At 42.9% G+C, this 21324-nt stretch overlaps 1 protein-coding gene across 1 annotated transcript in view; it reads left to right on the top strand.

Moving 5' to 3' along the window:
* Nucleotides 1-21324, top strand: part of SYCP1 (synaptonemal complex protein 1) — a 69962-nt gene that overhangs the window by 18314 nt on the left and 30324 nt on the right. The window contains exons 13-19 of the mRNA XM_074936011.1: nt 842-909; nt 2103-2164; nt 4664-4780; nt 6537-6641; nt 15761-15864; nt 19506-19623; nt 19900-19970. Coding sequence (XP_074792112.1) covers nt 842-909; nt 2103-2164; nt 4664-4780; nt 6537-6641; nt 15761-15864; nt 19506-19623; nt 19900-19970 — 645 coding nt within the window. The remainder of the gene's footprint in view (nt 1-841; nt 910-2102; nt 2165-4663; nt 4781-6536; nt 6642-15760; nt 15865-19505; nt 19624-19899; nt 19971-21324) is intronic.

The raw sequence follows: 21324 nt of genomic DNA, 5'->3' as shown, positions 1-21324 counted from the left end.
CCTTACTTTCTCACATCCTTTAGGTTTTTTTTTTCTGAACTGTGAGCTTTTTAGGACCATTTTTTTTTTTTCCTCTTACTGTGTGTGTGTTGTGTTTAGCACAGTGTGGCCCTAATCTCAGTTGGGACCTGTAGGCAGTACTGTAATAGAAGTGTTCAATAATAATAAATGTAGTGATATGGACATTCAGTGGGTATATAATAGTATTACTATTTAGTGCTACTTAATGTTCTTTCATTTCATTTGTCATTAAAATGTTTGGGGTTTTTTGCAAGAAGTAATTGATGGTAATCAAAATTTAATCTCAGCAAAACTAGAAATTGATCTATAAAGTGGGTATTTTATTCAGTTCTTGTAATGGAGTTTTTCAGGAGATAGACTGCATTGCGCTGTAATGTCATGTCACTAGTAGAAGTTATGAGAAATTCAGGGGATATGAAGCTAAAACTGGCTCTCACATAAATTGGTGTAAATCTGGAGTAACTGCACTGACTTTTCTATGATTACTCCAGATTCATAGTGGTCTAAGGGTAAAATCTGGACATGATGTTTTTGAAAAAATGTAACATTTACTTTAAAAGAAATCTACATTTTGGGAATGTATCTTTTTATCAATTTATTTTTAACTAATTTTATTCTGCCTGCTATTCAAGCAACATGTTGATAGAATGTTTGGTACTTAAATTTCTCATAGCTTACTTTCCTATATGTGTAATATATTTACCTATCTGCTTGTTAGCAGGCAGATAGACATATTGTATTTCCAACAGAAATATGACTTACTTTTCTAGTTTAAATCCTACATGGGAAAAATATTTTTTTTTATTATGCTTTTAAATAGGTTGAAGAAACTTGAAGAAGAGTCAGAAATACTTGCCTCAGAGCTCCAAAATAAATCTGTTGAACTGGGTAAGATTTGCTGAAAAAGGAATGAATTTTTTTGCAAGAGCTGGTTACAGGTAAAAATATCAGTATTAGTTCTTTGAGAAGGTTGGTATTATCTGTATAATACCCACTCCAGTGTCTTGTATTTTGATTCATAGTGTAGTGTGTATATGATCAATGTGGGGAGATCCTCTGGTCGTGTAATGTTGATGAGTGCCTGTCTTTTTTTTTAGACTGCTCTAAATTATACTGAGGATCAGTTCCAGGATTGAGGAAGTAGAAAGATGACAACATAAACTGCCTTTTCTCCCTTTTCCCAGATCCCTTGTGAAGCAGAGTTTGAACTGATCCGGAATGCTGGCCCTAAGATGTTCACTACTTTCATATTCTTATAAATAATATATATAATTTTTTTTCATAATTGCCTTATGCAAAAATATTTCAGCCAAAAGGTATTTTGTGAACTGTTTGTCTTGAATATTAGCAATCCTTATTTGTGGTATGTGATTGGTGTCTAAAAAACAGTACTATGGAATTTACTTCCTGATTGAATAGCTGCAACTTTTATTAAACAGGAGGAGGGAAATCAGTGAGATTTCAGGATAGCCATGTAAACACTTGCGGTCCAAATGTTTGTGCAAGCAGACATTTGCATAAGTATTTTAAAACTAGCTTTCTCTGTACATTCTTGCAAACAACAATTCACTTATAGATGTGTTTTGTGGAAAACCTAAGAAGGGTTGTGAATACCATTGAAGTGAATGATTTAATTTTTATTGAAATATATGTTCACGAATACTTTTTTGAAATATTTGTCCAGCTCAGCTTTAAATTAAGTCATGTTACCAAGATATAATTTAGAGCAGAATATAGCTTTGAGTCAAGATTTCTGGATTTGGGCCAATGTCTTTTTTAACTCCATAGAAAAATAATATGTTCAGTGGTAAAATATAAATTAATTTTCATTCATGACTTGAAACTAAAAATAAAAAGGCAATATGTTTGGCCCTGATTCAGCAAGATACTTCAGTATATTTTGTAATTTTGAGCACATGCAGTGCCAATGAAGTCAATAAAGCTACTAATTAGTACAAAATTAAGTACTTTATTGAATTGGGGCCTAAAAGACTTTTGAGGGGGCAAACAATGTTGATAATATATTAATATAGAGAATTGTATCCATTTTGTATTATATCTTTACATTGTATTTGCTGTAGAAGAGATGTCCAAACTAAAAAGTGACAAAGAAACACAACTTGAGGATCTGACAGAAGCCTTGGTAAATATAAATTGTCCTAGATGTTAATAGTCTAAAGACATTTATTTTTCATTTGGGGTCCAGCGTCCCTTCTAGAGGCTTCCTGGGGATCCATATCAACCATCTCCAATCTATTCAAAAGCTGCCACTAAACTTAACTTTCTAACCGATCAGTTAGTCCAGTGGTTCTTAAACTAGGGGCGCCGCTTGTTCAGGGAAAGCCCCTGGCGGGCCGGGCCGGTTTGTTTACCTGCCGCGTCCGCAGGTTTGGCCAATCACGGCTCCCACTGGCCGCGGTTCGCCGCTCCAGGCCAATGGGGGCTGCAGGAAGGGCGGACAGCACATCCCTGGGCCCGTGTCATTTCCCGCAGCCCCCATTGGTCTGGAGCGGCGAACCGCGGCCAGTGGGAGCCGTGATTGGCCAAACCTGCGGACGCGGCAGGTAAACAAACCGGCCCGGCCCGCCAGGGGCTTTCCCTGAACAAGCGGCGCCCCTAGTTTGAGAACCACTGATTTAGACTATTGCACTCATCTCTTTTGAAGTCTCTGAATACTACTACTGGTTCTCCTTTGCCTGGGCCTTCCTCAACTCCACCACAGCCTACGTCTTGGACTTCATCTCTTACGTTTGTTTCCTGTGTATGGCTATGAAATGAGCCTTGATGCCCTATTCATTTTCTTCTGCACTTCCATCCTTTCGCATGCCATCTCCTATGGATGGGATGACCTTGCCTTGGTATGCCAAGCATTCACCCTGTCTTCATTCAGATACCTTTCTAAATACTAATTTCTTCCATGATGTCTGCAAACTCCTACCCCTGTTGAACTCCTCTGACATTACATTTGAGGCTGAAGTGTGAAATGAGTTCCAATAATAATTAAAAAAATATTTTTAATGCCACCTTCTGGGATTCCCAGTGTGGTCTCTTTTTTTTCTGTAACTTTTAGTTTGTAAAACTAGAATGTAAGCTCTTTTAGAGCGACTGTCTATTTTGGTGTTCAGTATGGATTGTTAAACTTCTAACTTCACACAGAGTGCTATAGATTTTTGAGAATGTTATGTTTAACAAAGAGCATGTCTACATTTTGAGCTGGAAGGTATAAATTTCAGCTCGAGATATACTCGTGCTTTTTCTAATCAAGCTAATGTGATACAAATAGAGTGTAGCTGCAGTGGCATGAGCAGCAGGTGGGGCTAGCCACTCCAACTACTTACCTTTCCAAGAGGCCAGCTATATATTCAAGGCAACTAGCTGCTCGCACCGCCATGGCTGCCTTCTATTTTTAGCATGTTAGCGTGATCATAGCTAAAGTGTATATGTCTCCTCAAGCTGGAATTTACACCTTCCAGCTTGAAGCATAGACAGTCTTTCATCAAAGCGCTCACACTAGGGTATCCTATATACTTTCCCATTTTTACAGACATGTTGTGGGGTTGCGGGAAGTGGCGTGAACCTTTTGTGGGTGTTTACAGACACTTTTTTTTTTGAATTTCCCATTGGAAATACTTCAATGGAATTGCATTTTCTCCCTACGAGGCATTATTTTTTCCTGTATGTCAGGCATAACAAGGAATTGCAGTTCTATCAATCTTTTCCCCAGTGAATCATCATGGACGGGAATGACACATACTAGGTATTTCCCTTTAGGGAAGTACCTTCAGGAGTTAGTGCTGACCCTCTAACAGAGCATGTCTGTTCGGCAGCACCCCTTGCCTGCCTGGGGTAGCTCTGTAGTACTTTGCCTCCGTTTCCCTCTTCTTCAGAGCCTCTTTAAACTCTACATACACAAGTTGGTGCTGGAGATGTGGCTTGGCCCTCTGATCAAGTCACAAACAACACCTTCTGGGGTAGCAAAAGTCCTACTAAAAGTCCATACAAACAAAAATGTTGTTTTCTGCCCTTCATGGGCTTCTCTTCAGCGTATTTTCTGAACACTCTTCTCTGCTGCTTTCTGGGCTACTTTTGAGTCTCTCTGGTACAGAGCACTGTTCCCCAGGTTGGTTCCCCTGGAGTACCTGGCCTCTTGCCTTGCCAGCCAGCCCTCAGCTCTTTTCTAAGGCCCATGTGTCCATTTAGTGTCAGCCAATTCTCTTATTATCATCCCCTCAGGCTGGGAAGGAGCTAATTAATTAGGGCATTGGTGGACCTGGCCCCATCCCCTCTTACAAGGGGCCAGTCACCCTGTGACACTGCCAGTATGAATTCCTTAAATCCAGTAGAGTCTTATACTGGTGCCTATGACTGTATTATCTGAGTACTCTTCACTTTTATTAGATTGGCATAGTATGGTTCATAGTGGATTTCATGGTCCCCTTTGCGTTCCGTCATCTGTGGGGTTTACCCAGGCATGGGATGGGAGGCACTTCTAGCATTGACATTGAGTGGGGCAGGATGGGGGAGAGGGAGTAGTATGTATTTTTTGTTGTATAAAAATATGACTGAAAATAACCCATATATTTAATAAATCTTCTCAGCTTACTGTAAGATACATGTTAAAACATTTTTCTTTACTGTTTAGGAGAGGTCAGTAAAACTTCAAAAAGATTTGGAGCAGCAGTTAGTGTGTGAACAATCAGAAAAAACGATATTAATAAAAGAGAGAGAAATTAGGGACTCTGACCACTTAGAGTTTAAGGTTAGACCATGTGGTTTTTCTTGTTAATTGTACTTAAAATTTCATTTTATTTGTTACCTCTTGAACTAGCTATTTCAAAAGTTATAGATTTTTTTGTGTATAGATTTCCCCCCACCGCCACCCAAGGGAAGATGCTTTTCTTTGTGAATCGCCAGTACATAAGATTCCCATTTATAGTGATGCGCACGCCCAGCTCACAGAGGTTGGCAAACTATAGATAGCAGTGCCTGTTGGGGCAGTGCAAGTGCCCCTTTATAGACAAAACCTTCAAGGGTCTGAAGCTATAGAAAGGATTCAGGGCCCTAGTTGCCACAGTTCCCTCACTGGAGTTGTATCCCACATCATTCGATCAGGTGGGGAGCGTTCTTCCCCTTAGAACAGGCCGAGGGGCCAACTAGGGTGACGAGGCTTCCCAATATTATCAGGACTGTCCCAATATTAGGAGTTTTGTCCTTTATATGCGCGCACACACACACACCAAGCCCTCCCAAAGTGCCCTGATTTGTCACACTTGCTACCTGGTCACCCTAGGGCCAACTCCAGGCCCTGTGAATCCTAGATTCGGGCAGCACTGACTCCCTGTTACAGATCTGGTTAAGCTTCCTGTGCTAGGCACTTGACACACTGCAGTGAGGGGATGCAAATGCTGAACCCCACGTGCCCTTAGCTTGCTGGGACTGGGTGGTGGTTAGCATTGTCCCTGGCTTTGGGCCTTTAGGCATACACTCCAAGTGCAGATCTTGTGTCTGACAACTCTTGGCAGTGGGGATGCTATGGTCCAAATGCATATCTCCTCAAACTAGTGCCATCTCCTGCAAGCCTCCCCAGCAGCTCTTGCTTGTTCCCTAGAACCCTATTGAATGTGTTAGCCTTCTGTGTTTAACCCTTCAGGGGCATGTGATAGTGAAAGCCATCAAACAGATTTTTTACAGGATTCTACAACACTTACTCTTTACGTAACAGCATATGAGAGAGAGGCAGATTTAGATGAAATAATAAACACACGTATTTGTGTTTTCCTTGCCTCAATTTTGTTACCACTTTGAAGAGTTTTTTGGGCTTGGGCAGAGTCCTCTGGGGTGTCTGGGATCCTTCTGTCACTACAGAGCCTTTCTAGGTCAGCTAACTTTCTCTGATCTTGGCTGGTTCCACAGTTAAACTGGACCCTCCCAGCTCCTCCCTCCCCTCCCCCGGTGAAGGCAAGTCAATTTCTTCCTCATTGCTGTCAAAGTTTCCTGTTTGTCTCAGTGAGCCTGTCACTCATGTTATACGGGACACCAACAATACCTGGTTCCTTTGCTACTGGGGATTTTCCACTCCCCCTCTCTCGAGAGGAGATGTAGGGACTAGCTTTTCCCAGCCTCTGCCAACCTGTTGGCCCAAGGTGTTTCCACCTTAATAGGCAACAGTTTTAGGTTTAATGAATGACTATTGCTCCTGGTCTGGCAGAAAATGGTGGATGCCACATCCACATTCCATGATACAACAGTTTCATAAGAACAACTTTATAATATCAACTAGAATTAATAAATCTACATTGACAAATTCCCCAAATCATTAATGCAGTCTAACTTGGTTGCAAGGTATATGTATTTATTACACAATGTTACTTATGGTCCTACATTTGGTTGTGTAATTAGAAATTATATTTTAAAATATGCCCATGTATGCCAGGGCTGAATTTAGCCAATTAAGCTTATTCTTTATATGTCCAAGCCCTAATTTTGTAAATTTTGAGCTCAGTGTTCTTAAACAGGAACAAGTTCAAGGACTTTTATCTGAAAAGAAACATCTTGAGATCACTATTGCGAAATTACAAAAGAGAGAAAAAGAGATGAAGGATAGTCTTCAAATCAGAGAGGTCTGTAGAAAGGGTGACTTTTTTCTCAGAAATATCTTATTGATATAATGCGCTCAAATATCCTGATTAGTGACTTGCAGAAATTATTGTGCATGCAATGAAATTAATAACAGGTTTAAAATAAAAATAAGGAAGTACTTCTTCACACAATGCACAGTCAACCGCTGGAACTCATTGCTAGTGGATTTTGTGAAGGTCAAAAGTATAATCAGGTTAAAAAAAGAATTGGATAAGTTCATGGAGGATAGGTCCATCAGTGGCTATCAGCCAAAATGGTCAGAGATGCAATGCCATGTTCCAGGTGTTGCTAAATCTCTCTCTGACTGCTAGAAGCTGGGACTGGACGATGGAATGGATTATTCCATAATTACCCTGCTTTGTTAATTTCTTCTGAAGCATCTGGCACTGGCCAGTGTCGGAAGACAGGATACAGGGCTAGATAGATAGACCATTGGTCTGACCCAGTATCACCATTTTAATGTTTTTATGAGTTTTTACTTTACATATATTACATTTAAAAATCCAGGAGAAGATATGTCCTGTTAGGCACTAAGGAGGCTCTCCTCTGCAAGTGCCCTGGCAACCCGGCACACTTCTGATTCCAGCAGGGAGAAGAGTTGGAAGAAAGTTGACACTGGCACCGATGGGTACTCCAGTACTGCAAAAGAACAGTTACTCACCTTCTCATAACGGTTGTTCTTTGGGATGTGTTGTTCATGTCAGGGTCTTAATTAGCGGTAAGGCGATATGGGAAGGGCCTGAAGGGGGCAGGATGTCTGCCATAGAGTCTGCATCATCTGTAACTTCTTCCGCCTTAATGCCCAGACCCTGTGCGACCCGGCAGAGCAATTGCTGCAACACCCTGGAGTCTCCCAGGGCTGAGGCGATGGTAGCGCCTGCAAGTGCTTCTTCTGGGGAAGATGAGGAGGAGGTCACTAAGGGAGGTGGTTGTTCCCTTCCATCCCTGCACGAGGGATCTTGTGAGCCAGTGGGGACATTGTCTGGTCTGGTCTTGGTGCCGAGAAGAGCACCAGCTTTGACATCGCCCTCCCACCCCCACCCCGGTCAGTGCAGGAGGCACTGTCAAGTAGTGTGTCTGCACCATGGTGGTTGTCAACATCGGTGCAGGCAGTGTCGATGACGGCGTTGGTGCCTTAGTAGGGGCTGGTGCTGTAGCCAGTGCCGCAGTCAGTGCCAAGGCCGCTGTTGGTGTCGTGACCTGAGCACTGGCACCTCTGGAGCACAGGGCACTGCCAAAGGGGCTGCCAATATTGGTGCCGACGTCGGCAATGTTGATTCAGATGCTGGCATAGATGTCAGAGGTAGTTGCTCAGACACTGGACATGGTGGGACAAAGGTAGCAGACACGACTGAAGCGGCACCTGAGCGAGAGCCTTGGCTCCAACCCTGGGCTTGTAGGAAAGCCCATGGAGTCCAGAAGGGCAACCGAGCTGGGTTTTTCCATTGAGAGGCCCACTGTCGGGACCTCCTATGGTGCCTGGAGGATGACTTTCTGCTCCCACTATAGTCGGAGCGGTGCGAGTCCGACTCCAACTTGGAAGCCTCGGAATACGAGGACCGAGGCAGCGCTGCACCTCGAAGTGTCGGGAGTCTGGGGACTGACTTTGCTCCCTGGCATGCATTTTGCTCAGTCCTTGCAGGTCTTGAATCCCGGGAATCACGGCATGTCCTGGTGTGGCAAGAAATGGAGGGAAGCCTGGGGGAAAAAACCCCGTAACGGAACTTACGACTAATTAACTAGGTAACAAACTAAACTGATTAAACAAGAAGAATATAATGAGAGTCGAGCTGCTAAGCCATTTGCCGGAGCAAGAACCAGGGAAGTTCCAGCTACCATCACTGGCGGTGAGAAGGAGGGGGTGGCAGGTCAACAGCGCTCTATATTGGGCGCCATGAAGGTGTAACTCCGGGGGCGCCCAGGCTGACCCTACGGCAGCTGCTAAGGGAAAAATCTTCTGGCTACTGTGCCCGTGCACGCGCACACACCTGTTTGGAATCGACATGAACAAGCACTCGAAGAAGAACATCAGTGCTGACCTCCTTGGCACTGACACTGGAAGAGAGAGACCCAGGACACTTTGAATCCAGCACAGAGCGCTTGAAGCTGCATTTGCATCAGTGAACATCATGGGCTCCCTGGAATCATAGAATCATAGAATATCAGGGTTGGAAGGGACCCCAGAAGGTCATCTAGTCCAACCCCCTGCTCGAAGCAGGACCAATTCCCAGTTAAATCATCCCAGCCAGGGCTTTGTCAAGCCTGACCTTAAAAACCTCTAAGGAAGGAGATTCTACCACCTCCCTAGGTAACGCATTCCAGTGTTTCACCACCCTCTTAGTGAAAAAGTTTTTCCTAATATCCAATCTAAACCTCCCCCATTGCAACTTGAGACCATTACTCCTCGTTCTGTCATCTGCTACCATTGAGAACAGTCTAGAGCCATCCTCTTTGGAACCCCCTTTCAGGTAGTTGAAAGCAGCTATCAAATCCCCCCTCATTCTTCTCTTCTGCAGACTAAACAATCCCAGCTCCCTCAGCCTCTCTTCATAAGTCATGTGCTCTAGACCCCTAATCATTTTTGTTGCCCTTCGCTGGACTCTCTCCAATTTATCCACATCCTTCTTGTAGTGTGGGGCCCAAAACTGGACACAGTACTCCAGATGAGGCCTCACCAGTGTCGAATAGAGGGGAACGATCACGTCCCTCGATCTGCTCGCTATGCCCCTACTTACACATCCCAAAATGCCATTGGCCTTCTTGGCAACAAGGGCACACTGTTGACTCATATCCAGCTTCTCGTCCACTGTCACCCCTAGGTCCTTTTCCGCAGAACTGCTGCCTAGCCATTCGGTCCCTAGTCTGTAGCGGTGCATTGGATTCTTCCATCCTAAGTGCAGGACCCTGCACTTATCCTTATTGAACCTCATCAGATTTCTTTTGGCTCAATCCTCCAATTTGTCTAGGTCCTTCTGTATCCTATCTCTGCCCTCCAACGTATCTACCACTCCTCCCAGTTTAGTATCATCTGCAAATTTGCTGAGAGTGCAATCCACACCATCCTCCAGATCATTTATGAAGATATTGAACAAAACCGGCCCCAGGACCGACCCCTGGGGCACTCCACTTGACACCGGCTGCCAACTAGACATGGAGCCATTGATCACTACCCGTTGAGCCCGACAATCTAGCCAGCTTTCTACCCACCTTATAGTGCATTCATCTAGCCCATACTTCCTTAACTTGCTGACAAGAATACTGTGGGAGACAGTGTCAAAAGCTTTGCTAAAGTCAAGAAACAATACATCCACTGCTTTCCCTTCATCCACAGAACCAGTAATCTCATCATAAAAGGCGATTAGATTAGTCAGGCATGACCTTCCCTTGGTGAATCCATGCTGACTGTTCCTGATCACTTTCCTCTCATGTAAGTGCTTCAGGATTGATTCTTTGAGGACCTGCTCCATGATTTTTCCAGGGACTGAGGTGAGGCTGACTGGCCTGTAGTTCCCAGGACTCTAAGTTCAAAGACCTACTACTGAGGCATTCCAGTTCCAGAGACAGTGGCAGGGCACCAATATCAAAGAAAGCCAGAGAGACTTTGGCCCCTATATCTATTTTGGCACCAAGATACCTTCAAGCCCCGACCATGACACTGACTAAGAAATCATTTCAGGCACCAAGGTTTGATGGTTTCACTTTCACTGTACCTCCCAACATTGACTCAAGCACCAATCTTGGTACCAGTACTGACACTGGTATTTGTACCAGCACCATCCTCGCTGGACCCACACCTGATGGCACCACCATTCCTGAAGAAGGTTTTCTCCTTTTTCTCTCCTGGCTTCTACAGCAAGTCCTCCTCAGAGAAGGTGGAATGATACCCTAGGAGATACCCAAAGGACAATCAGTATCTGGCCCTCTGCAAGATGGTAATGAATGGACCACCCACAACCTAGACAGTATCAATATGAGATGCCACCATGGCTGTATTGCCCATATTGGGGCCTGCCGTCCCATCAGCCCTGGAGTCACTCCCTGTGGTAAAAGCCGCCACGAGGAGGAGATCTTGCTATCTGTTTGTCAATGATAGCGAGGGCTTCCTCACTGGAACTGAAAGAGCAGGAGGGAGAGCCAACAGGGCAGGCTAGGGAGACGCTGCAGTTTCCCTCAGTGCTCAGGGAATTCTCAGCCTCATCAGGTGAGGAAATCAGTCTGGCCCTGGTGCCAACAGTGGATGACTTTTGGGTATTCCAGGAACTCTTGTCTGAAGTTGCAGATATCTGGGCTGTCAAAACAAATGTAATCCAAAAGCATATCCATAAACTATTTGACATCTTGAGTTATGTACTGTCCACACCAATTGCCTTACCTATTAATGATAGTTTATACTCTGCAAAGCGCTTTGGAATAAATGAGCCTCACTCCCTCTTACTTCATAGTAGGTTGAGTACCAGTGAAGGGGCTCAAGCAGTTCTGTGCACACACTATCCGAAGGTCACTCTTACTGGTGTTTACAAGAGAAAATAAGGTCTGCCAAAGGACAAGAATCCAAAGAAACTTTTCAGTTGGAAGGCATACTCTTTGGCTTTCTTGCAGTTCCTTGTGGCAAATTACCAGGTGTTATTCATGAAGTACAGCTTCTTGGTGTGGGAAAACGTGACCCCAATTCCCTTCCAAGTTACTGCAGGACTACAGTGGGGAACTGAAGGATGAAATGAGAGAAAGGCAGATGATAGGCAATCATGGATGAGTTGGATATGGCCACCCAGTCCACAGCCATGGCTATCGCAATGTGCTGAGAGTCTTGGGTGCAGGCGTTGTGCATCCCCAAAGAGGTCCAAGCAACCATTGAAGATCTGCCATCTGAGGGAATGGTCCTATTCAGTGCCAAGACAGATTACATAGACCATGGTTGCTAGACATAAGGCCCCTGGACTGGAACGTAGAGTAGTGGGCTGACCCATGTTCCCCTACCAGCTACTGGGGCGGTAGCTCCACTGCCCAGAATGTGCTGAAGACTGATTCAGACAGTTAGTCCAGAGGGACTTTGATACCCTGAAAGAGGAAAACTATAGCTGGAGGGCCAAGTCATAAAGAGGGTGCACCCTGAGTCGTGAAGAAGGAGCAATTGAGTCCAGTGAGAGAGAGCAAGACTGACCATGGGGCAAGCAACTGAAGGAGGTGGTGTCAGACTGGTTGATAGCTAATCCCCAGATAAGCCACAAGGAGGTGCCTTAGCAGTGAGTAGAAAACTCCATGTCAGGACTTCAATATGTTATTAACAGGGCTGATGGGGGGGGGGGGACCTCCCTGTCTTCCCTTAGCAACCTGTTCCCTATACCACCTATCCGTGAAGATTGCCTTTTTAGTAGCCATTACATTACATCACATCAAAAGATAGGGGAGATTCAGGCCCTCGGGGCACATCACCTTCTACAGTATTTCATACAGACATGGGTACTCTCAGGTCTTGTCCAAAGTTCCTGCCTAGAGTTGATTCAGAATTCCAGAGGAACCAATTTATCTGACTTTCATTTTTCTTCCACAAGTCTCACTCGATGCAGATGAAGTTAAACTTTGCACACTTGATGCAGTAACAGCACTGTCTTTTTACATTGGCAGAATCATTCAGAGAACACAGGTTATTTGTGGCCTTTGCTGATAGGGTAAAGGGGCAAACTCTCTAATCTCTCAGATTGTCTAAAGTGGGTCTCCAGCTGCATAGGGACATGTTATGATTCAACCAGGTTAAATGCACCTAGTCTCATTAGAACTCATTCCACTACAGCTCAGACAGTGTCTGCTGTCCCAGTCAGGCAGCCTAGTACAGGCCAGCTGTGCTTGTTAGGTTGACCAAAGACTGGCTCTGCTGCAGACCCTGATTCCTGACAGTGACCCTGCCTCAAGGGCACCTACTTGGGGCCTGTTTTTTTCTGGGTACTTCCGATGAAACTCTCATAAGTCTGGGGTTTGGGTGTTCTCTGCCAATTACCAAGACTGCTTGTCCAGCCTGTAACCTTTCCAGTCCACCAGGTACTGGAGCCTTTCCTTAACTTGCTGAGAGTTGAGGATTCAATGGTCAAAATACTCCTCTCGTCTGCAGACTGTTATGGGTGGCAGATTAGAGTGGTTTGGGCATGGGTTCCTGGTGTAAGGCTTTAAAAGTGAGATGTCAAGGATGAGTGGATCTTCAAGGACTTGGGCAGCTGTAACCTGAAGGTCACTGGGTTCATCGGTTCTGTAATCTTGAAAGACTCAGATATAGGTAGTCTAGTTTGGTAGATCAGCTCAATTTAAGTTTCTGGGCAGAGAGCCCAACCTTCTCCCCCTACGTCCAGGTTGGCAGCAGCTTGACCATCTTGGTCTGGGGCTTCTTTAGGAGATTGCAGGTGTTCTTTGAGCCGCAAGTTAGGTGGGAGGCTGAATCTGCAGCAGCTGCCGTACTGGGAACTCACAAGTAAATTTGGATGGAAACAAGGGTGAAAGCCCTAATTTGTGAAGTATGGACTATTTTGCATCAAGAAATATAATGCTTTGTTATGCAAATTTGGCATAGCACAGCAAGGGAAGCCAGTAACATTAGTGGTAACTCAGGAAGTAGTGAAGATGCTGCTCCAAGATTTGATTGACCCTTTCCATTTGCCCATTAGTCTGGGTGATGGGTAGACCAGGTGAGAGACTTGATGCCAAGGAGTCTGAGAAATTCCTGACAAAATCAGGAGCTGAACTGGGGACTCTGGTCTGATATTATGCCCACTGGTGACCTGTGGTTGCAGAAGATGTTTTCTATGAAGAGCCAAGATATCTCCCATGCAGTAGGAACAGTATAGAATGGGATGAAGCTCTATTCTTGTTAGGAGGTCAGTGACAACCGGGATTATTGGATATCCCTGGGGAGTGTGGCAGTTTTCAGTGAAGTTCATTGATACAATAGACCAAGCCTGTGGAGGCGTGGGCAGAGGTTGGAGGAGACCTAAGGGTCTTGATCATGGGTTTTTGGTATGGGTGCAGAGGTCGCAGGACCTTATATAATTCTTGATGAAAGCTTGTTGTCTTGGCTAGCAGAAGCTCCTTGAAACTGGATCCCAGGTCTTTGAATTGGCTAAAATGACCTGCAGGCAGCAAATTGTGGCACAGTTTCAATACCTGAAGCCTAACTTATCCCTCCAAAACAGAAATACAACTCTTGTGGTAGAGGAGGCCATTTTGTAGTCAGAACTCTGAGTCAGGTTGGGTACCCACATCGTTCAGGCTCTGTTGGATCTGGATTGTGAACATGTCATTGGAGAACATCAGACTGTTGTCAGTCATCTTGTTGACAAAGCTGGACATCTTGAGCATGGTGGCAGAGAACTCATCGCCTGCTTTGAGATATTTGTCTTTGTGGGAGAGGGCATCTCTCTTTCCATTTCTTCTCACCAGGTGATAACTTACAACAGAGGCAAAGTAAGAAAAGAAGAGAGACCAGTGGATCTGGCAATGGTTAAAAAGTCTAGCAATCCATAGGTATTCCAAGTTCTTGTGGTCTGTCAGGCCTTTGAGCAGGAACTGGGCTACTTCTAGAGGTGTCATCATTCCTTGAAAGCTGACTTAATAACCAATAGCCCCTTATCCCAAATATCATTTTTTTCCCACCAGGGTTAGCTTCTGAGAATAAAAGATACAGGGGTAGAGTTGGTTGCAGCTGCCCACGTATTGAGATAGTATTGCATCTGTGGCAAAATTTGAAGCATCAGCCTCAATCATAAATGGTTTGTAGGATCTGCATGAATCAGTGCTGAGGTGAATGCCGATTTCAGTTGATCAAAAGCCAACTGAGCTTCTATGGACGAGGCAAACCAGGCCACTGTTCTTAGAATCACCGTTATGGGTGCAACCAATGTTAGAGAATCCTTTTAATAAATTGCCTGAAGAGATTGGTGAACCCCAGGAGTCATTGCATACATCCTTGGAAGTGGCCCACTCAGATATTGTTGCCACCTTTATGGGGGTCCAGGGTGAGTCCCTCGCGTGAGACAATAAATCCCAACAATTCCATTGTATCCTTATCAAACTCACGTTGCTCTTGATTTGCGTAGAGGTCTGGCAGAGTGTCTCCAAGACAATGCACACGGGATGAAAATGAAGATACTGACTTCCAGAGAAAATGAGGATGTCATCTAGAAAAATGATGACAAATTGTCCAGCATGTCCCTGAAGATGTCATTAAAGAAATGCTGGAAGGAGTGTTGCACAATGCAAAACAGCATGATCAGATGCTTGACATGGCCAGCCCTGGTATGGAACGTAGTCTCCTTCCCAGATCCTTAACAGCTTGTAAGCTCTGCAGAGGTCCAACTTTGCAAAGACCTTGGCAGAACAGTCTTTCAAACAGCTCATTTATGAAAGGAGTACCAGTTTTCAGTATGATATTGTTCAGAGCTTGTTAGTCCACACAGTTGGAAGATTCCTGACGTTATCTAAGTAGGACTCCCACTAGCATCAACCAAGCAAATGGGTAGCTGTTGGAGTGTCACCAAGAGTAGAATCCATGTGGCCAGTCTGTCAGAGAAGAAAGAATGGTTACTTACCCTACAGTAACTATGTTTCTTTGACATGTATTGTCCACAAGGATTCCATGACCTGCCCTTTCCAACTATTATGGATTCCTGTTTCTGGGATTCTGTATTGGTGATGGAACGGAGGGATGTGCGGGTGTGCTCTGCCCTCCTCTTTGTAGCACATCCCTTGCATATACATCCTAATAACATCTTATGTATTCCTCACTGAAGGCTCTATCCTGAATTCCTTGTATTCCCAAACTTCCATTGGATTTGTGAGGAGTGCATGTGCCCATCTATGCACTCAAACAAAACACTTACAGCCTGGTTACTCAGGCTATGCACTAGGGAGAGGATTTGTCTTGTGTAGCTATATGAAATATTTTAATGCAAACATTTAATATCATAGTAGTCCATACAATGCTATATAAATGTAATCTGACTAACAGCTGTCCATAGGTTGGTTTATGAAGTTTTGGGTTGTCTGTTTCTTTGCAGCAGTATTCAGAAACTATATATTATAAATGCATAAGCACTTGTGACATTTTTTTCTGCAGAAAGAAGTACGTGATTTGGAAGTACGGTTAACTGGTGCAGTTGAAAATGAACAAAATTGTTTAAAACAGATTACAGTACTGAATGCAGAGCTTGAAAAAGAGATGTATGACTTTATTTTTAATTACATTACCTTTAAAGTTGTTGCTCCTTTTAATGCATATTTAAAATCTGTGATTTGTTTTCTAATGAAAAATGTAAGGTTTATTTTGTTACATTGTACCCCTTTGCAATTACTGTGCATCTCTCACTTCACACTTGTCTCTGCTGTCTCTCCCTCTTATTGGTACCAGAGCACAAAGGGGGGAAGCGTTACGTATGGAAAGGGGTTGTCTTTAGGAAGAACCATGGAAAACTGCTTAAGCTGTAACAAATGTCAAAAGTTTGTAAAAGAGAAATCAAGGTGCAATTGTTGCTGATACCTCAATTCCCTCCCCTTCTGCTCAGAGTATTTTTCAGTAATGTAAAAGCTGAATGGACTACCACCCTCCTCTCCCCCCCCCCAACAGTGTTACTGTATTTATCTGTGCATTTTAAAATTAGACTAATACTAGTATTAGTAATTACAGCTGGAGAGCCACTTTAGATAATCTGAGAGATTATTAGTATAATCACTAAACTGGGAGGAGAGGTAGATACGCTGGAGGGTAGGGATAGGATACAGAGGGACCTAGACAAATTAGAGGATTGGGCCAAAAGAAATCTGATGAGGTTCAACAAGGACAAGTGCAGAGTCCTGCACTTAGGACGCAAGAATCCCATACACCGCTACAGACTAGGGACCAAATGGCTAGACAGCAGTTCTGCAGAAAAGGACTTAGGGGTTACAGTGGATGAGACGCTGGATATGAGTCAACAGTGTGCCCTTGTTGCCAAGAAGGCCAATGGCATTTTGGGATGTATAAGTAGGGGCATTGCCAGCAGATCGAAGGAGGTGATCTTTCCCCTCTATTCGACATTGGTGAGGCCTCATCTGGAGTATTGTGTCCAGTTTTGGGCCCCATACTACAAGAAGGATGTGAAAAAAATTGGAAAGGGTCCAGCGGAGGGCAACAAAAATGATTAGGGGACTGGAACACATGACTTATGAGGAGGGGCTGAGGGAACTGGGATTGTTTAGTCAGCGGAAGAAAAGAATGAGGGGGGATTTGATAGCTGCTTTCAACTACCTGAAAGGGGGTTCCAAAGAGGATGGATCCAGACTGTTCTCAGTGGTAGCAGATGACAGAAGGAGGAGTAATGGTCTCAAGTTGCAGTGGGGGAGGTTTAGGTTGGATATTAGGAAAAACTTTTTCACTAGGAGGGTGGTGAAGCACGGGAATGCATTACCTAGGGAGGTGTTGGAATCTCCTTCCTTTGAGGTTTTTAAGATCAGGCTTGACAAAGCCCTGGCTGGGATGATTTAGTTGGGGATTGGTCCTGCTTTGAGCAGGGGGTTGGACTAGATGACCTCCTGAGGTCCCTTCCAACCCTGTTATTCTATTATTTGTATTATGGTTGAGGCCCCAGTCGGGATCAGGGCTCCACAAGCTGTGCAGTGTAGAAACATCTAGAAGAATCCATTGCCTGTCACAATGATTTTATAGTCTTATTTCGAATCATAGAAATGGAGGACTGGAAGGGACCTTCATAGGTCATCTAGTCCAGTCCACTACACTGAGGCAGGACTAAGTATTTTCTAGACCATCCCTGACAGGTGTTTGTCTAACCTGTTCTTAAAAAACCACCAGTGACTGAGATTCCACAACATCCCTACATAATTTGTTCCAATGCTTAACTACCCGTACTATCAGGAAATTTTTCCTAATGTCTAACCTATCAAACAACCATTTATTTAAATATTTTTGGATGTTTTCTACATTTTCAAATATATTGATTTCACTTACAACACAGAATACAAAGTGTATAGTGCTCACTTTATATTTTTGATTACAAATATTTGCACTGTAAAAATAATAAATAGTATTTTTCAGTTCACCTCACACAAGCACTGTAGTACAATCTCTTTATTATGAAAGTGAAACTTACAAATGTACATTTTTTTTGTTACATAACTGTACTCAAAAACAAAAACAATGTAAAACTTTAGAGCCTACAAGTCCACTCAGTCCTACTTCTTGTTCAGCCAATCGTTAAGACAAACAAGTTTGTTTACATTTACAGGAGATAATGGTGCTCCCTTCTTATTTACAATGTCACCAGAAAGTGAGAATGGGCATTCACATGGCATTTTTGTAGTTGGCATTGCAAGGAATTTACGTGCCAGATATGCTAAGCATTTGTGTATCCTTTCATGCTTTGGCCACCATTCCAGAGGACATGCTGCTGATGCGCGTTAAAAAATAATGCATTAATTAAATTTGAGACTGAACTCCTTGTGGGAGTATTGTATGTCTTCTGCTCTGTTTAACCCACGTTCTGCCATATATTTCATGTTATAACAGTCTGGTATGATGACTCAGCACATGTTCGTTTTAAGAAAACTTTCACTGCCGATTTGACAAAATGCAAAGGAGGTACCAATGTGAGATTTCTAAAGACAGCTACAGCATTCGACCCAAGGTTTATGAATCTGAAGTACCTTCCAAAATCTGAGAGGATGAGGTGTGGAGCATGCTTTCAGAAGTCGTAGAAGAGCAACGCTCCAATGCGGAAACTACAGAACCTGAACCACCAAAAAAGAAAATCACCCTTCTGCTGGTGGTATCTGACTCAGATGATGAAAATGAACATGCAGCGGTCTGCACTGCTTTGGATCATTATCGAGCAGAGCTTATTATCAGCATGGATGCATGTTCTCTGGAATGGTGGTTGAAGCGTGATGGGACATATGAATCTTCAGCACATCTGGCACATAAATATCTTGCAGTGGTGGCTACAACAGTGCCATGCGAACATCTGTTCTCACTTTCAGGTGATATTTTAAACAAGAAGCGGGCAGGATTATCTCCTGTAAATGTAAACAAACTTGTTTGTCTGAGCAATTGGCTGAACAAGAAGTTGGGCTGAGTGGAAGTGTGGGCTCTAAAGTTTTACTGTTTTATTTTCGAATGCAGTTTTTTTTTTGTACATAATTCTGCATTTGTAAGTTCAACTTTCATGATAGAGATTTCACTACAGTACTTGTATCAGGTGAATTGAAAAATACTATTTTTTTTTTTTTTACAATGTAAATACTTGCAATAAAAAATGTAAAGTGAGCACTGTACACTTTGTATTCTGTGTTACAATTGAAATCAGCATATTTGAAAATGTAGAAGACATTCAAATATATTTTAAATAAACGGTTGCTTGATATCCCTACTGCAAATACATCCCCGAATGACGTTCGCTTTTTAAGACAAGACATATTAAGTGTATGTAACACATGGTGGGAGGAGGACAAAGATAACAGCAATAAAAACATATGGTTACATAGTCTAGCTGTGTACATAATTTGGTAGTTCAAAGTCATTTTAAATGTATAGCTATATCAGCATGCTAAGCAGTTAGTAGAATCAGGGCCTGAGGGCACAGAGATTTGCATTCTGTACAGTCACTGAAAAATAATTGTACTCTTAGGCAAATCTGCCACCTCTTAATCCAGCCAGCGTGCAGGGATTTACATAACCAAAAACTAACTGTACAGTGGTGAGTCAGCAATGTTTCAATTACCCTGTGTTCAAGAAGCTTCGTCATGATCTGATTTGAAAGTGAATTTGAGAATACAAATAAATTATTCCTCTTATCTCGCAATTATTTTAATAGGATACAGAATGAGGAACTAAATATGAATTGCAGTAAACTTTTATTAGAAAAAGAACAAATATCTCAAAAGAAAAGCGATACTGTCACTGAGCTCAAGAAGCTACAAGAAGTTCATAAGGCAAGTTGAGAAGTAAACTTACCTTCTTTTGGAAGACACTTCTTACTCAAAATAAAATGTGATTAAAGCATATGGTATATCGAAATATGACACAGGACCATTTTCATGATGTTAGTTAATTTTGAAACACAATTTTTGCACTTTAAAATACAAATGGTGAAATTCACCCTTTGCAGAGGACTAGATGAAAGCATATGTACTTCTTTGTGCTGTCTGTCACTGCACAGATTGAATTTCACTCAAAATAAATAATTGATTGTATGCATCTTTGTTTAGGATAACAGAAAGAAAGAAGAAAAGACTAAGAAGCTAATAGAAAACCTTGAAGAAACAAACGGCCAGCTAAGGGAAGGAAAAACAAAAATATAAGTAGCATATTCTTAGAAAAAGTCTTGATTCATTTATTTACCATTAGATTTTGGAGTTATGCTTTTTTAGATATATATGTGTTTACGCATTGGCTTCTATGACTTCAGATAAATATATTTGTTTTCAGGCTGTATGTTAATGTAATGGGTCTTACTCTCTCTGTGGTGATTTTTGGGGCACCCAGGACTGAGAGTCACCTTGTTACCCTCCTTCCTGACGAGGAGGAGGTAACAAAGGAGAGTCTCTTGCCTGTGATGACTGGGTGGCCTGTCAGCCATGCAAGCACCCTTCCTGCAGGCTCTGCCAGGTCCTTTCGGTTGTGTATGAATTCCTCTGGAGCATTTCACTGTGATATCCAGTCCCTGACTCTGGTTACTCACAGAAATTCCAGATCCTCTGTCCCCAAAGGCAGAGCATACTCCAGTTTTACCTTAAACCCTCCTCCTCCAGAAGATACAGCTTTGTAATAAAATTAAATAAGGTCTATTTAAGAAAGGATAGCAATTCTACTAGAAATAAGAGTATTGGAAACAGATGGTCACAACTAAATCATAAAACACTAACCTAGGTCTACACTTGTTAGTATTTACTTTTCCCATCTAATAAAGTAGGTTTTCCCCGCCAAAGTTCAGTGCGTTGCAGAGCTGGCTGGCTTCAAAGGAACACCGCTCCAATTTTTTTGTGAGATCAAGCACCCTCCTCAAGATGTCTCCTCAGTGAAAGAATACCAAGTGCCTTTCCCCTTCTGTGTTATACTGAAACAGTCTTTTGTCTTCATTCATTCAGGGTGATTCTCTGTCTGTTGTAACGTTCCTTTTTTTACCTCCAAGTGGTTTTGATTGTGATTGTGTCTGATGGTTTTCCATTGAAAGTCTTGGGATGAAGCAAGGCTAGACTATTGAGCCTTGCATTACGTCACTGGCTAACCAAGACATGTTCACAACTCCGACCTCCTCAAATGAGCCATTGTGGAGACTTATCCTCTGGTGATGAACTTCTGCTTCAAGTCCAAAAAGCAGACTTTCCATATAGTTCCTTAAATATTACCCACACATTCATCTTGCAATGCTTATGAGTCTTGAGAAGTCATGAGCTTTCTGTAGATCCCTTATGTGTTACTTTTTGATAAATATTCTGCAAGATGTGTGTTTTAGTGTAGTGAGCTTGTCAGGTTTGAGGTGAGAATTGTTTGCAAAGAACAGGGGCCCCTTTGCTTCTGTGTCACATTCTCATTTACATTAAGACTATTCTGCACTATTCTGGCAGTGTACAGAGCCATAAAATTGCTATGACAATAATTTACTCCCACTTTATATTTGTTAGTTATGTTCT

Source organism: Natator depressus, chromosome 21 (assembly GCF_965152275.1).
Source record: "Natator depressus isolate rNatDep1 chromosome 21, rNatDep2.hap1, whole genome shotgun sequence".
In the NCBI taxonomy this organism is placed as follows: Eukaryota; Metazoa; Chordata; order Testudines; family Cheloniidae; genus Natator; species Natator depressus.
The sequence above is the reverse complement of the archived record's forward strand: the minus strand, read 5'-3'. Positions and strand labels throughout refer to the sequence as shown.